Source organism: Urocitellus parryii, chromosome X (genome assembly GCF_045843805.1).
Source record: "Urocitellus parryii isolate mUroPar1 chromosome X, mUroPar1.hap1, whole genome shotgun sequence".
Lineage (NCBI taxonomy): Eukaryota > Metazoa > Chordata > Mammalia > Rodentia > Sciuridae > Urocitellus > Urocitellus parryii.
Window position 1 is genome coordinate 26,722,276 of NC_135547.1, and position 14,246 is coordinate 26,736,521.

The 14,246-nt window shown below is 40.5% G+C and overlaps 1 protein-coding gene across 3 annotated transcripts in view; it reads left to right on the forward strand.

Moving 5' to 3' along the window:
- The window catches only part of Tenm1 (teneurin transmembrane protein 1), a 556,980-nt gene that overhangs the window by 516,202 nt on the left and 26,532 nt on the right, over window positions 1-14,246 (forward strand). For all 3 annotated transcript variants that reach the window (XM_077793578.1, XM_077793579.1, XM_077793580.1), the window contains 2 exons: window positions 2,245-2,611; window positions 4,020-4,530. In XM_077793578.1, coding sequence (XP_077649704.1) covers window positions 2,245-2,611; window positions 4,020-4,530 — 878 coding nt within the window. The remainder of the gene's footprint in view (window positions 1-2,244; window positions 2,612-4,019; window positions 4,531-14,246) is intronic.

The following is a 14,246-nucleotide window of genomic DNA, read 5'->3' on the forward strand; positions in this document are numbered from 1 at the left end:
ACACCCAGAGGCAGAGGCAAAGAGCCCCAGGTGGTCCAATAGAGAAGGTCAAAGGCAACCTTTGTCCTCTTCACAACATCACCAGTTGCCCTCCCTTTTGAGACACAAGCAGAGGAAGAACCATATCTTACTACCTGGGCTTGCTTACTAAATACATATCAGACCTCTTCCAGCTGGGGAAGCTGTGGGCCTCAGAACGCAATGAGAACATATCTTGTTTTCAGACTTTCAGCTTCTATGAGGAAAGCAAAGCCTTCTTGGGGTTTTTACTTAAAGCCAAAAAAAAAGGCTACATTATAGTTACTATTTTGGCCACAAATGGAATATTTTTTTTCTGCCTTTGTCTAGCCTAAAAGGAGACAAAGAGAAACTAGAGTGGTGAGGTGGAGAGGGGCATGGAACATAGTTCTCTTAGAAGTACCCAGGGATAAATATTCACTCTCAAGAAGATGTCAGGGCAGGCATTGCACCAACTCCTATGTCCAGAAAGGAACTCAAGTGCAGACCAGTACCTAGCACAGCACTTAGCACAAGGCAACACACACACACACACACACACACAAACACACAGAGTCCTTTTACTTCTATCTCTTTAACATGTCTCAAATCCATCTACTCTCCATGCCCTCCATTGTCATTCTAGTTCAGGCACCATAATCCCTTACTTGAGCCACTGCCTGCCTCCATCTTGCCTCCACCTCCAATATAATCTCAATAGCAGCTAAAACCCAAATATGATCCATCTAAAACCCAAATGTGACCATGTCACACCCCTACTTAAAGCCCTTCAGTAGCTTCCCCTGGTCATCAGAATTAAATTGGACATGCACTTCCCTATTTTGCCTGGTATATTAGTTTGCTTGGGCAAAAATGTCACAGACTGGGTGGCTTAAACAATAGAAACCTATTTTCTCACACTTCCAGAGGCTAGAAATTCAAGATCAAGGTGTTGACATGTTTGATTTCTCCTGAGGCCTCTCTCCTTGGCATGCAGATGGCCAGCTTTGTGCTATATCCCTCTGTGTATGTACAGCCCTGGCATCTCTTCCTCTTATTATAGAGACACCTGTCCTTTGGATTAAGACCCCACCCTTATAGCCTCAATTAAACTGAATTTACTCTTTGAAGGTTCTGTCTCCAAATACAGTCACATTGGGGAGGACACAATTTAGTTCATACCACCTGGCTACTGAATTATTTGTAGTAACCTAAATGGGCCATTCTGTCTCTAACCTCTGCGCCTTCACTCTGCTGTTACTTCTGCCCAGATTGACCTCAACTCACTCTCCTCAACTTCCACCCCATTCCTCTCCTACTGGTCATCTCAGCCCCTACTTAGCAATCACATTCTTTGGTAATATCTTGCCTCCTGACTCCCAGTTCAGGTGAAGTACTCTCATACCCACTCTGCTGTCTCCTTCTCATAACGTAGAGAGTAATTGCTTAAGGTTCCTCCAAGGGCTCTACCAGACCATAAGTCATTTGAGGGTTGAGGCTGTGTCATAGTAATTTTTCAAGCCCCCAAACCTAGCATAAGACTTAGCCCAGAGAATATTCTCAACAAATTCAATGAAAAAAAAATGTTTCTTTCTGAGGGAGGGGGCACATGGGTGAACCAGGCCAAGCTGAGCAAGCAGTATGATACAACCTAGGATTCCAAACCAATAGCTGATGAACTATACATAAGTAATCCACAATACGGATATTACGTCTACGCTAACAACTGCTAAGTAAAATCGGTTTTCTGTTGTCCAAAAGGCTATGACTGTTTTCAATGCATCTACCACACAATGAGAAAGAATTGTGTTTATAGCAATCCAGAAGCCCTAGGGCGATGGTTCTCAGAATCACCTAGAAGGCTTGTTAAAGCATAGGTGACTGGGTCCCCATCCCCAGGGGTTCTGATTCAATAGAACTAGTGTAGAGCCTGAGAATTTGCATTTCTAACAAGTTCCCAAGTGATGCCATTGCTGCTGGTCCAGAGACTACACTCTGAAAACTGCTATTCAGAGGATCCTTCTGGAATTGAAAAAAAAAAAAAGAGAGAAAACTTTGCATTATGTTGGCAATAGCATAAATCATAAATATGTTTATCAGAAATATCCCCCCTTCACTGTCAGACATCACTAACATTTGCTGAAATTCTTAAGAGGGGAAAAACAACAAACCAATGTTTCTTTCAAGGTAAAATTGCCTCTGGAAAGATATGGTAACCTAACGGTGTGTGTTCTGTTCTGTTTGCAGGTGCGATTAGAGTGGCCAACAGACCTTGCAGTCAATCCCATGGACAATTCTTTGTATGTCTTGGATAACAACATTGTGCTGCAAATTTCTGAGAACAGGCGTGTGCGGATCATTGCAGGGCGCCCCATTCACTGCCAGGTGCCAGGCATCGATCATTTCTTGGTCAGCAAGGTAGCAATTCACTCTACTCTGGAGTCGGCTAGGGCCATCAGCGTCTCCCACAGCGGGCTGCTCTTCATAGCTGAAACAGACGAGAGGAAAGTAAACCGCATTCAGCAAGTGACCACCAATGGGGAGATCTCCATCATCGCTGGTGCCCCCACTGACTGTGACTGCAAAATTGATCCTAACTGTGACTGTTTTTCAGGTATGACCTTTTCAGCAATTCACCAGCTCCCCCTCTCTGTTTTTAAAAGAAAAGCATGCTTCAGAAAAGTCAAAAGGGTTCCTTGTAAACATTGGTGTGGGCTAGCAAAGAATGGAATGGGTTGGCAGTCAGATCACCTAGCTGTTCTGACAACTGAATCACTGAATGACCCTAGGAAAGCCACAAAACCTCTTCATGACTCATTTGCCTTATTTGTTAAAGACAAGCACTTGTCTCAATTGTATTACCTTGCTATACTGAGGATAAACTAGTTAAAGGAAAAATGTTATACTCTTTTCAAAAGTTAAGATCATTGTGCCAATGTAAGAATATGACATTATTTGTACTTTCAAGAAAGGGAAAATTAGTACAACCCACATCTACTGATTTGGCTATGGAAAAAATAATTCCCCTAGGTGACTGGTTTCCAGATTAAAAACATTCACTATTCGAGATTCAGAGGGTTCAAGAACAGAATGCCTTGGGGATAGAATAGTAAAATTTAATCCCACAATGGAGGCTCCTAAGGACATCACTCTGCTATCTACCTTGTTTCATAAAAACCTAAAATCCTCTCCAAAACTAATAGGGTCCTTTACTTTAATTGAAATGGGAGAAAAAGAGTCTTTTCCTCCAAAACATGCAATGGATATTCCAGATAGCTAACAGACCTCTAAATGTCAACAGATGCATTATATAGAAACCCCTCCTTGCTACATGTAGCCCTATTAAACTACTCATCCAAGCCCAAATGGTCCTCTTACCTTTTGCCTTTTCTTAGGCCACAGCAATCAGGAGCCAGCAATTTGGTCAAAAGGACTTTTGATCAATATTTCCAATGATTTCCTGGACAATAAGTTTTATAGATATTTGGCTAATTTGTATCTTTCATTCAAGGCAAATCTAATGTTTAGTCTATTTATCAAATTTGATGCACCGAATCATTGTTACATTTATAGACTTAGCATACTTTAACAGTGGAACAATGGGAATTAACACTAAGAAAGGGCTCTAGGCATGGTAGGACTGGAAAATCATGAAACAGATCCTACAAGCATTGACGGGCATAGTTCTCATGGATTTCTAGCCAAATTTTGTGTAGCTATCATTATTTGCTGTTCTTCTGTCTTACAATACAATAGATTCTGAACAGCAGGATTGAGGATTTCACAAAATTGGTGTAACTGAGATAATTACATCTTACTGTTCATCTTTAGTGGTACTGACTCAAGAATTACAATTTTTTGAATAATGGGTTTCAGAATCATCAAGGGGACCATGCAGAGAATGTTGGTTCACTGATTATTCCTTTTAAAATGATTCCTGATGCACAGTGCTTTCTGCCTATGGTGTGTTCATATAAATGCTCATGATGCCAATTACTAAAATCTAGATCTTTCTCCCATAGGTGATGGGGCCTATGCCAAAGATGCAAAGATGAAAGCACCTTCCTCCTTAGCAGTGTCGCCTGATGGTACCCTCTATGTAGCAGATCTTGGAAATGTTCGAATTCGTACCATTAGCAGGAACCAAGCCCATCTGAATGACATGAATCTTTATGAGATTGCCTCACCTGCTGATCAGGAACTCTATCAGTTCACTGTCAATGGAACCCACCTGCACACCCTGAACTTGATAACAAGGGATTATGTGTACAACTTCACCTACAATGCTGAAGGTGATTTGGGTGCCATTACTAGCAGCAATGGCAATTCAGTGCATATTCGCCGTGATGCAGGGGGGATGCCCCTTTGGCTTGTGGTGCCTGGCGGGCAGGTGTACTGGCTGACTATAAGCAGCAATGGAGTCCTAAAAAGAGTTTCAGCCCAAGGCTATAATCTGGCCTTGATGACCTATCCAGGAAACACGGGACTTCTAGCTACCAAAAGTAATGAAAATGGATGGACAACTGTTTATGAGTAAGTTTCTAATTCTCAACATAGTCTTTGTTGGATTTTTATTTGCAATTGTATTACAGTAGAAAAATGGCTTAGTAATTGCTGGGTATTGTATGTTATTTTCTCCTAACAATCACAATAAAAAGTAAATAGTCGAAAAGAAAATTTTACCCAACTCCTAGGGTTTGGACCCATTTTCCCAGAGCAGTTTGTAAAGCATAATAATAAAAGCATAGACTGAATGAAGGAGGAATCAAGTATAGCACTGCAGGAGTCAGGAATGCGGTAGAAGTCCATGTACTCAAACAATTTACAGCATACCTGGGAAGACAAGGTAAAATTGCATTTAAATAACAAAGCTAGAGGATAGTTCTAAAGCAGTAAAGAAGCAGTGTGATTTAACAAGTATTTCTTGATCCCTGTGGGGTTTAATGAATGAATACATGAATATGTGCCCAGCCTAGTCCAACTCAGTATAAGTTGTGGTGGGAGGTAAGAGAGAAGTTAGAATATAAGAAATGGACCCTGAAAAGCAAGTGTAAAATTATGTGGATCAAATGCTGAATAGCAGCACCACTCCATTGACTGCTTTCGTGAAATGCAGAGCCAAATGCTCCTGTGTGGGCTTGGGTTTCCTGAGTGTCCCTGCGCAAGTCAAAGAATTCAGCACATATTGGCAGTTACAGACCAGATCTGTGACAACTTTGTTTAACTTGGAACAAACACAAAATGTGTCTGACAGCAAGCTACTAGGAGATGTCAAGGCATGGAAATACAGACCATTGTCCTTGCCTTTTAAAGCATGGACAACCTTGTTTGCACATCAATGCAGTTAGCAAGCTGGTCTGCCAGCACTCACAAAGCATTTTCCCCACAAAGGGAATTGCTGTACTTTGGGCCAGTATACTGAGGGAGGGTAATCTGTGGAATCTGAACCCAGAGCCAGGAATGGTGTTAAAGTTGAAGACTGTGAGAAGTAGAGATATTAAGTATGAGAGTTTCCAAGTGTGACTACTCTTGTGAGGATGTAGACAATATGGCCAGTCCCATGAGAGCTTCCTGAGGAAAGGGACAAAAGACTTGGCCTTCAAGCTTTGGATCATGTCCCAAAGAAGTGCCATTTTATATAAAAGAGCTGGATAGCTGTTCTAGTTTCACTTAGAAAAAAATGTATTCAGTTGTTTCTGTTGCAAGTGTTCCTTAGTTTTGAAAAATTCTCTTATATCTTAATGAAGAGTAATAAACGCTAGTGTTCGCTAAGGATTTGCTAAGTGATAGGTGCTAGAGTAGGTGATTTACACTGTTTTTTAATTGACTCCTTTAATAGCAACATGGGATGGGTGCCCCTAGTATGTCCATTTTTTTTAATTTTTATGTAGTGCTGAGGATCGAACCCAGGGCCTTGCACATTCTAGGCAAGCACTCTACCAGGAGCCACAACCCCAGTCCCTAGTATGTCCATTCTCTGAATTAGTATTTCACACCATAGTATTTCAAGTCCACAGTTCAAACCCCAAAATTCTGTCTCAAAAACATACAGTTCAGACTGGTGTTGTGGCTCAGTGGTAGAGCAATTGCCTCACACATGTGAGGCACTGGGTTAAATCCTCAGCACCAAATAAAAATAAATAAAGATTTTTTTAAAGCCGCATTTTGAAATATACTACCTTTAGAAATGTTAGCTTCTAATGAGAAATTTTAATGTCTTTTTTAAAGCCCATACCAGATCACATTGTGGCTGACCTTAGGCAAACAACTATTTTTTAATATATTTTTTTTAGTTGTAGATGGACACAATACCTTTATTTTGTTCATTTTTATGTGATGTTGAAGTTGAAATCAGGGCCCCGTACATGCTGGGCAAGCACTATATCATTGAGCTACAACTCCAGCCCCAAATAACTATTTTGAAAGCTATTGGTTGAACTCAGTTCCCCAACAAGAAAGGGCCAAAGTATTAACTCATTTTCAAAATAACCAGTTCAACCATTTATTTATTAAACAAATATTTCCTGAGCATCTACTCTGTGCCACTCAATTTTCTAAGGGCTGGGGATATAGTCATGAACAGAAAAGATAAACATGGAGCTTAAATGTCATTGAAGGGAGACAAGTAAGATATGTAGAACTTCAGGTGGTGATAAATTATATTCTAACGTCTCTAATACAATAGGGTAAAGGAGATCAAATGTGTGAGACAAAAGGGAGGGCAGGACAGCCTCAAAGGTGACACTGGAGCTAAGACCTGTAGAAGATAAAGTCATATGCATATCCAACAGGAAGGAGGTATTAGAGGAAGAGGGAACAGCAAATGCAAAGGCCCTGAGCAGGAATAATCCTAACATGTTCAAGAAACAGTAAGGCAATTATGTATGTATGGAGCTGAATGTGTAAGAGTAGTAGAGGAGAAAGGAGGGAAAGGAGAAAGGAGGCACTGGGGAGTATTATATATATAATTATAAGGCACAAATGAAAACATTAAACAAACAAAAGAGTAATGGGGAGATTAAATCCTTTAAGTGGCCAGAGCTACTTCATTTTTTTTCTTGGTAGAGGGATTTGTACCTAGGGTGCTTTACCACTGAGTCACATCCCCAGCCCCCCCCCCACCACCTTTTTTTTTGAGGCAGGGTCTCACTAAGTTCTTTAGGGCCTTGCTGTTTCTGAGTCTGGGCTCAAACTTGTGATCCTCTTGCCTTAGCCTCCCAAATTGCAGGGATTACAGGCATGTACCACCAACCCTGGCCAGAGTTACTTCATATAGGGCCTTAGGGGCCACTATAAAGATTTTGCCTTTTATTCTAAGAGGTGCAGCCACTGGAGAGTTTTGAGTAAAGGCTTGATGTGCCTAGCTTACATTTTCCGATTCATTCTGAATTGAAAACAGCATATGAAACCGGAAAAACTAAAAGGTTTGGGGAGGTTTTGTTGAAATAAGCCAAGCAAAAGATGGTGACTTGGACTAGTGGAGGGACAATAAGAAGTATTAAAATTCAGAATATATTTTGACAATAGAACTATAGATTACATATGTTATTTGTGAGAAAGAGAAGTCAAAGACAATAGCAAAGTTTTTGGCCTAAGCAAGTAGATATTGGGGTTTCAGTTTCTCAGAAAAGATGACTATGCAGGGAGTGCATTATAGTGGATGGTTGTAAGGTGGGAGATCAGGAATTCAACTGGGATATGAGCAATTTAGGTAGACATCTAAGTGTAAATATCACATAGGCTAGTGAATAGATGAGTCTGGAAATGAGTAGAGAAGGGTGACATTTGGCATCCACTAGTGTTCAGATTGTATTTAGATTGATATGGGATGAGATCTCCGTGAAACTGAGTGTAGACAATGAAGAAAACAGATCTGAAAACATTCTGGAGCACTTCAAAGATTAGAGTTGGAGGTATGAAGAGGAAGCAGCAAGAGGGTGAAAAGGAAAGACCAGCGAAGTAGGAAGAAAACTGGGAAAGTGGACTATTCTAGAAGCCAATTGTCTTAGTCTGATTGTGCTATTGTAAGCAAAACTTCAGACTGGGTAATTTATAAACAGTAGGAATTGATTTCTCCAGTTCTGCAGGTAGGGAAGTCCCAGACCAAGGTGCCAGCAGTCTTGAACTGTTTCTTCACATGGCAGAAGAGAAGAGCTGAAAGGGACTAAGCTACTTCCCTGTGGCCCTTTTATAAGGTCACTAATCCTATGCACGAAGTCTGAGCCCCCATTATCTAATTGCTTCCTAAAGGCTTCACCTCTTCACAATATCACATTGGCAATTAGTTTTCAGCATATAAATTTGAGGGACACATTCAGATTCTATCACCAAATAAACCAGTAATTCAAGGAGAAAAGTCTGAACAGCTGTGTCAGATACTTCCAATGAGATGGGGCTGAGAACTGACTATTGAATTTTGAACTATGGAGATCATTGTTTACCTAGAGAAGAGCAGGTGCTATGACACAGTAGGGGACTGCAGCCCAAGTAGAAAAGGTTTAAGAGAGAATGGATACACAAATGTTCATAGCACTATTATTCATAATATCCAAAAGTACAAACCACCCAAGTCTTCATCAATTGATGAAAGCAAGCAAAATGAGGTATATACATACCATGAAATATATTCAGCCATAAAGAGAAATAAAGTTTTGATACATGTTACCCATGGATGAACCTCAAAACGATAATGATCAATGAAAGAAACCAGACAGAAGAAGACAGAACTAGGCGTGGTGGTGCATGCCTATAATCCCAGTGGCTCAGGAGCCTGAGGCAGGAGAATCGCAAGTTCAAAGCCAGCCTAAGCAAAAGTGAGACACTAAGCAACTCAGTGAGACCCTGTCTCTAAATAAAATACAAAATAGGGCTGGGGATGTGGCTCAGTAGCCAAGTGCCCCTGAGTTCAATACCCAGTACCAAAAACACAAAACAACAAATATCATATTATTCCATTTATGTGCAATGTTCAGAAAAGTCAAATCTATAAAGACAAAAATCACATTAGTCATTGTCAAGAGATGGAGAGAAAGGTGAATGGGGAGTAACTGTTAGTACAGGGTTTGTTTGAGGGAATGATGGAAATATTCTAGAAGTAGTGATTATGGTTGCTTAACATCATGAATGTGCTGAAAGTCATTGGATTGTACCCTTTAAAACTGAATTTCATGGTATATGAATTATAGCTCAATAATAATAAAAAGAAAGTGACTAGGAAGAAATTGGAGACAGTGAGTAAAGAATTATTTGGAGGAGCTTAGCTGTAAAGAGGAGCAAAGAATTTGGAGCTGGAGGGGAATGGAATAAACAGAAGGAATCCTTTCAGTGAGAGAAATCTATTTGTTTACTAATGAAGATGATGCAGGACATAGGGTACAATTGACAATGCCAGATAGAGAAAACGATGTTATTGTCAGTTCAGTTTGTGTGCCTGTATCCCACTGGCAGCACATCAACATAGGCACTGTGTGGTAAGCAGAATCATCCCAGTGAGTGGAGTCCAGGTGGGTTACCAAGACTTGGTCAGTACTGAATGAAAAGCTAACATCATTGCTGAATAACCAATCTTGAGCCACTAAGAGATAAGAAACATAGACATGCATATGGGGGTAGTAATGGAATTTTATGGCCACACACAAAAATAAAACATTAGAAGTCATGCAGGGGATATAGCTCAGTTGGTAGAAGTCATTTCATAAATAAGGAAATGGGGCCCAGAAAGAAACTTGCCCATTCGCATGGCTCATTGGCTGGATCTAGAGTCAGGTCTTTAAGGTTCTGTTCCAATACAATTTCCACTACTACCACCTTACCACTACTACCTTCCAGAAAAAGAAGGAACATTGGAGAGTGCATTAGTGACTATACAAAGTCTGGAGTGCTAGAAGAATGTAGCAGGAAAAGAAAACTATGGAAGCACTACTAGGTAAAATAAAGGAGACTGAGCAAACATTTGTTTTTTCCTCTCACCTTAACTCCAGCCAGAATCATTCTGAAACCCTCATGGCCATACAGCATCTGTTGAGAGGAGAAGGTCTCACTTCCTCCTGAAGCAATCCATTCTGCTGCTAAACAGCTTTCCCTCCTGAAACACTGCCCCTGTCCCTTCTTGCCTGTACACACAGGAATGAATAACTTCCCAACCTTTATAACATGACTAATTCTTCCTACAGTCTTCTAGGCACAAAATATGACATTTTTTTAAAATATTTATTTCTTAGTTCTCGGGGGACACAACATCTTTGCAAAATATGACATTTTACAAATTAAAAAATTAAATGATTTCTTTCACTTGTATCTTCCACTACTTTAGCCAGTTGTGAGCATTCCAAGTTTTTTTTTTTTTTTCCTTATCCTTCTGAAACTGAAGAACAGAGCAGGACTAAGGTTGGTAGAAGGTTGCAAGGCCACAAATACCAGGCCCTCCTAACAACACTTGACTATTTGTCTGAAGCTTCTTTCTGTGGCCAAAGGAGGCAAATTATTTGCCAAGGTGGAAGCAAAAAATCTGTTCTAAGATGAGAGAGAGGGAGAGAGAAATGAAACAAAATTTGGCAGGATGGAGAACTACTATGTAAAGGTAGCCAAACCAGTAATGCATTCAACTTTTTATTATCTGCAGTTATGAGAGGTCAAATGACACACATGACCCTGAACAATGGACATTCCGAATGGGATTTTGAAAAGCATCTTGTACAGTGGTAGTGTGTTGCCTTTATTGTGTAGTGTGATTTTGTTTAGTTTGTTCATTCCCATAATCCCATTTGACTTGAACCAGAATCGAAATTGCACACCCAAAGTATCAGTACTCTATGCCTCCACTACCTGTAAGCATTCTGAGTATTAGGGGGAAAGCTGATCCCAGAGAAATAGCTAACAAGGAGGTGATTATCAAGATATGAATATTGGCAAAATAAGGCAGGCATTCCCACCTGAGAGGCTAGTGAGTTTTAATAAATCTGCCACAGTTGGGATCCAAGGGATAGGTTCCACAACTCACACAACAGGCAAGCCCTCTTCCCCCCAAGATTTGTAAGAATAGCCATGATGTATTTGGTTGTGAATCTGACAAAGGTGTCTGCTCTACTAAATGAAAAAGGCCCCAGACTAAAGTCAGAGCATCAGTTGTGTCACTATTGTAGGTCCAGGTTGAGTTGACAGTTCCTCAGACCCCTTTCCCTTTGTGGCAAGCCCCTCCAACTTTAAGGAGACTCTTTATTTACAAGATCTCTTGATGGGGTTGGAGGTATGGCCCTATGTTCCATCCCCAGCACCACAATAGACAATTAAAATTATCTTTGATCCTTGATATTCTGCATTCTCTATGTTATTGAACTTTGTTAGTTCATCTCCTCCTTACACACACACACACACACACACACACACACACCAGCCCCTGAAAAGTTGGAAAACCCTTTATAATATCTCTAGGTATCTTCTAGGCTCTTTTACAAATGCTCAGTTTTATCAAATATGGCTAATAAATAATTTCCTGTTCTCCCCATAAGATTACAAAGGAAGGAGGGGCTAGATAAATAAGCCACATCTCTGGGGAGGATATTTGCCTGGGGATAGGATGTGATTCCCATGCAGAAGTGCTTATGTAATGATCAGTCAGTCCAAATATATGAAATGTTTCCAATGCCTTCTAGAATTCCAGAGTAGAAAGGGAACTAAGACACCATAAGATCTAGCCCTCTGCTTCTAGGTAGTTAAATTATCTCACTTAAATAAGAATAGAGAATCATTGAGTGTTCCTTCAGGTCTCAACAGATAGGACTCAATACCTTTGCTCAGACACTATTCTCTTTGTGCTTTATGCCCTTGATAAGGATCCAGAATGAGGCAAAGAATAGTCATGGGTACTGTTAGGAAGAACTGAAATAAAGAAAGGGAGCAAACAGAAGTAACAAGGAGCTGGTGTCAGAAAAAGCTTTCAGAAGCTGCTAAGGAAGTTTAGCTACACTGCACAAGACATCTAAGTAAGTTAAGTGTAGTTCCCAAGCCCTTTATAGATGGTTATGTCTATTCTATAACCACTTTGGCTCTCACATTCACCCCATCCTTTCCATTTCCACTGACAGCATCATATTTACACTCACTCAGCAAGGGTATGCAGTGAGAATCCACTCTTTGCCAGACACTGAGAATACAAAGATTAATGAGACATTGGTACTCTCACTTGGAAGATGTGAGAGTTGGCGGACTAGTGAGGAAGACAAGTCCCAATGATAGGCACTCACAATACATTTGGTAGAAGCAAGAGGCCACCATCTTCTCTTATATCAGCTGAGGCTGCAGCCTCCTAACAGTTCTCCCTGCCCCATGTCACCCCTTCCATGAGTTATTGCCACCAAAGCACTGCTCAGATGATCCTATCTTCCCCGTGAAAAGCTTTCCATGCCTCTCCATTGTCTACTAACTATATGCTTACCTCCAAAGCCAGTATGCCAGTTTCCCCAAGCTCTGTCCCAGCATGCCTCTCCTTCTAGAATTCTAGAGTAGAAAGGGAACTAAGGCACCATAGGGTCTAGCTCGCTGCCTCTAGGTAGACACATCTCTTACCACCGTTCAGGTGGATCTTGTGCTCCACCCACCTGTATGCTTTCCACAATCTTGCCTGTTTTCCATGCCTTCCTTCATTCTTTCATCTCTACCTACCTTCCAGGATTCAAACCCTACCCTCTTCTGCTCTTCCTCCTCCTTTTCTGCTCACCGAGTTGGAAATGACCTCTGCCTCTTCTGAGCATCTACAGTTCTTTCTTTACATAAGTACTTGGAAATATTATTCCATTAAACTTATTTGTGTGTTTTACCTGCCCTACTAGACTCTGAATTTCATTCAATACTATATCCCCAGTTCCTAGCATGAGACTCTCATATTTAAAGAATGAAAGACAAATGAAGACAAAATGGCATTATGGACTTGGAAGTGAATAATAGGAAGTCACATGAAATTCTTGATGAGGAAAGAGAATCTGTTATTTCTTTAAAAATGCTTATTAGGTTGGTCAGTTTTCTGACATGAAAATGTAAAGAGGATCTAACACCTTTGTATTTCCTTTAAAAAATAAGTAATGGATTTTACTTTTATAATTTGCAATATTTTCTTAAAAGCAAAGGTGGAGGAGCATCTAGTTTCTACTCTGCATAGTTTAGCTCTGTGTTAAATAGTCATCAAGGGAAAGAGCAAGCTATTGTTTCTGAGAAAATATGAAACCAAATATACTTAATAATATATAAATATAATTCTCCCAACTAAACTATATGCTCCTCAAGGACAAGAATGAATTCTCAATTTCCTGTACAAATGTTTTCTTTGCTCCATTGGGATGTAAACACGTGCACATGAACACCTAAGATTTGCATGCCTGGCTAGGCAAATGTTGCACCCTGCCAGGTGGAAGGAGGGGGTTGCTCCCATGTTGTAGCCTGAAGGGATCCATTGGAGCATATTGGCTTGTGCTTTACACCAAAGGATGCAGGCACCAAAGGGAAACACACAACATGAGAGATTTTGATTAAACGTGTTTCTTTGACATTCAGACTGGAAAGATGCATTCCCCTGTGATGGTGGGGGACTCGAGCAAGCCATAGGAAATCAAAGGCTCCCTTTCTTTCTCATCTACTTTGAGCAATTTTCCAAAGTTGTGGGAATTATTCACTGATTATACATCTGCCTGTCACTCTTCCTTTGGAAATGACCCCACAGAACAGAAGTGGGACTATATGTTTTGATCCAGGGTCATATAAATGATTGAGCACATGAGAGATGCCAGACTGCAGACACCATCAAATGTGACTGGTTTGACTGTAACTAGCCAAATTTGGGGTGCATGAGTGTGTTGGGGTGGGGTGCTTTGTTTATGATAGAGTGACAGCCAAACATACACTCTGAAATAAGGATGCCTATGTAGCCACAAAAAGGAAATTAGGCAATAAAACGTTTCAACCTTTTAGCTACTCAGCAACTGTACAGGCCTGTAGGAAATGATACCTTATTCCCCAAACATTGACTCTTTCACCAGAAAAGCAGCATCCTCCCCAGTGGTCTTAACTCAATAATGATAGTCTTGTCTAAGACTCTTTAGCTGCCTTCTCCAAATGTACAACAGTCAGTTGGAAAGTAGGAATGAGAACAGAATATGTGGGAACATGTCTGCAATATTGGGAATAAGCCTTAAAACTAAAATATATCTCAAAGAGTACCAGTAACTTGACTTAAAAGTTGGTTGGTAGGTGTGTTAGGA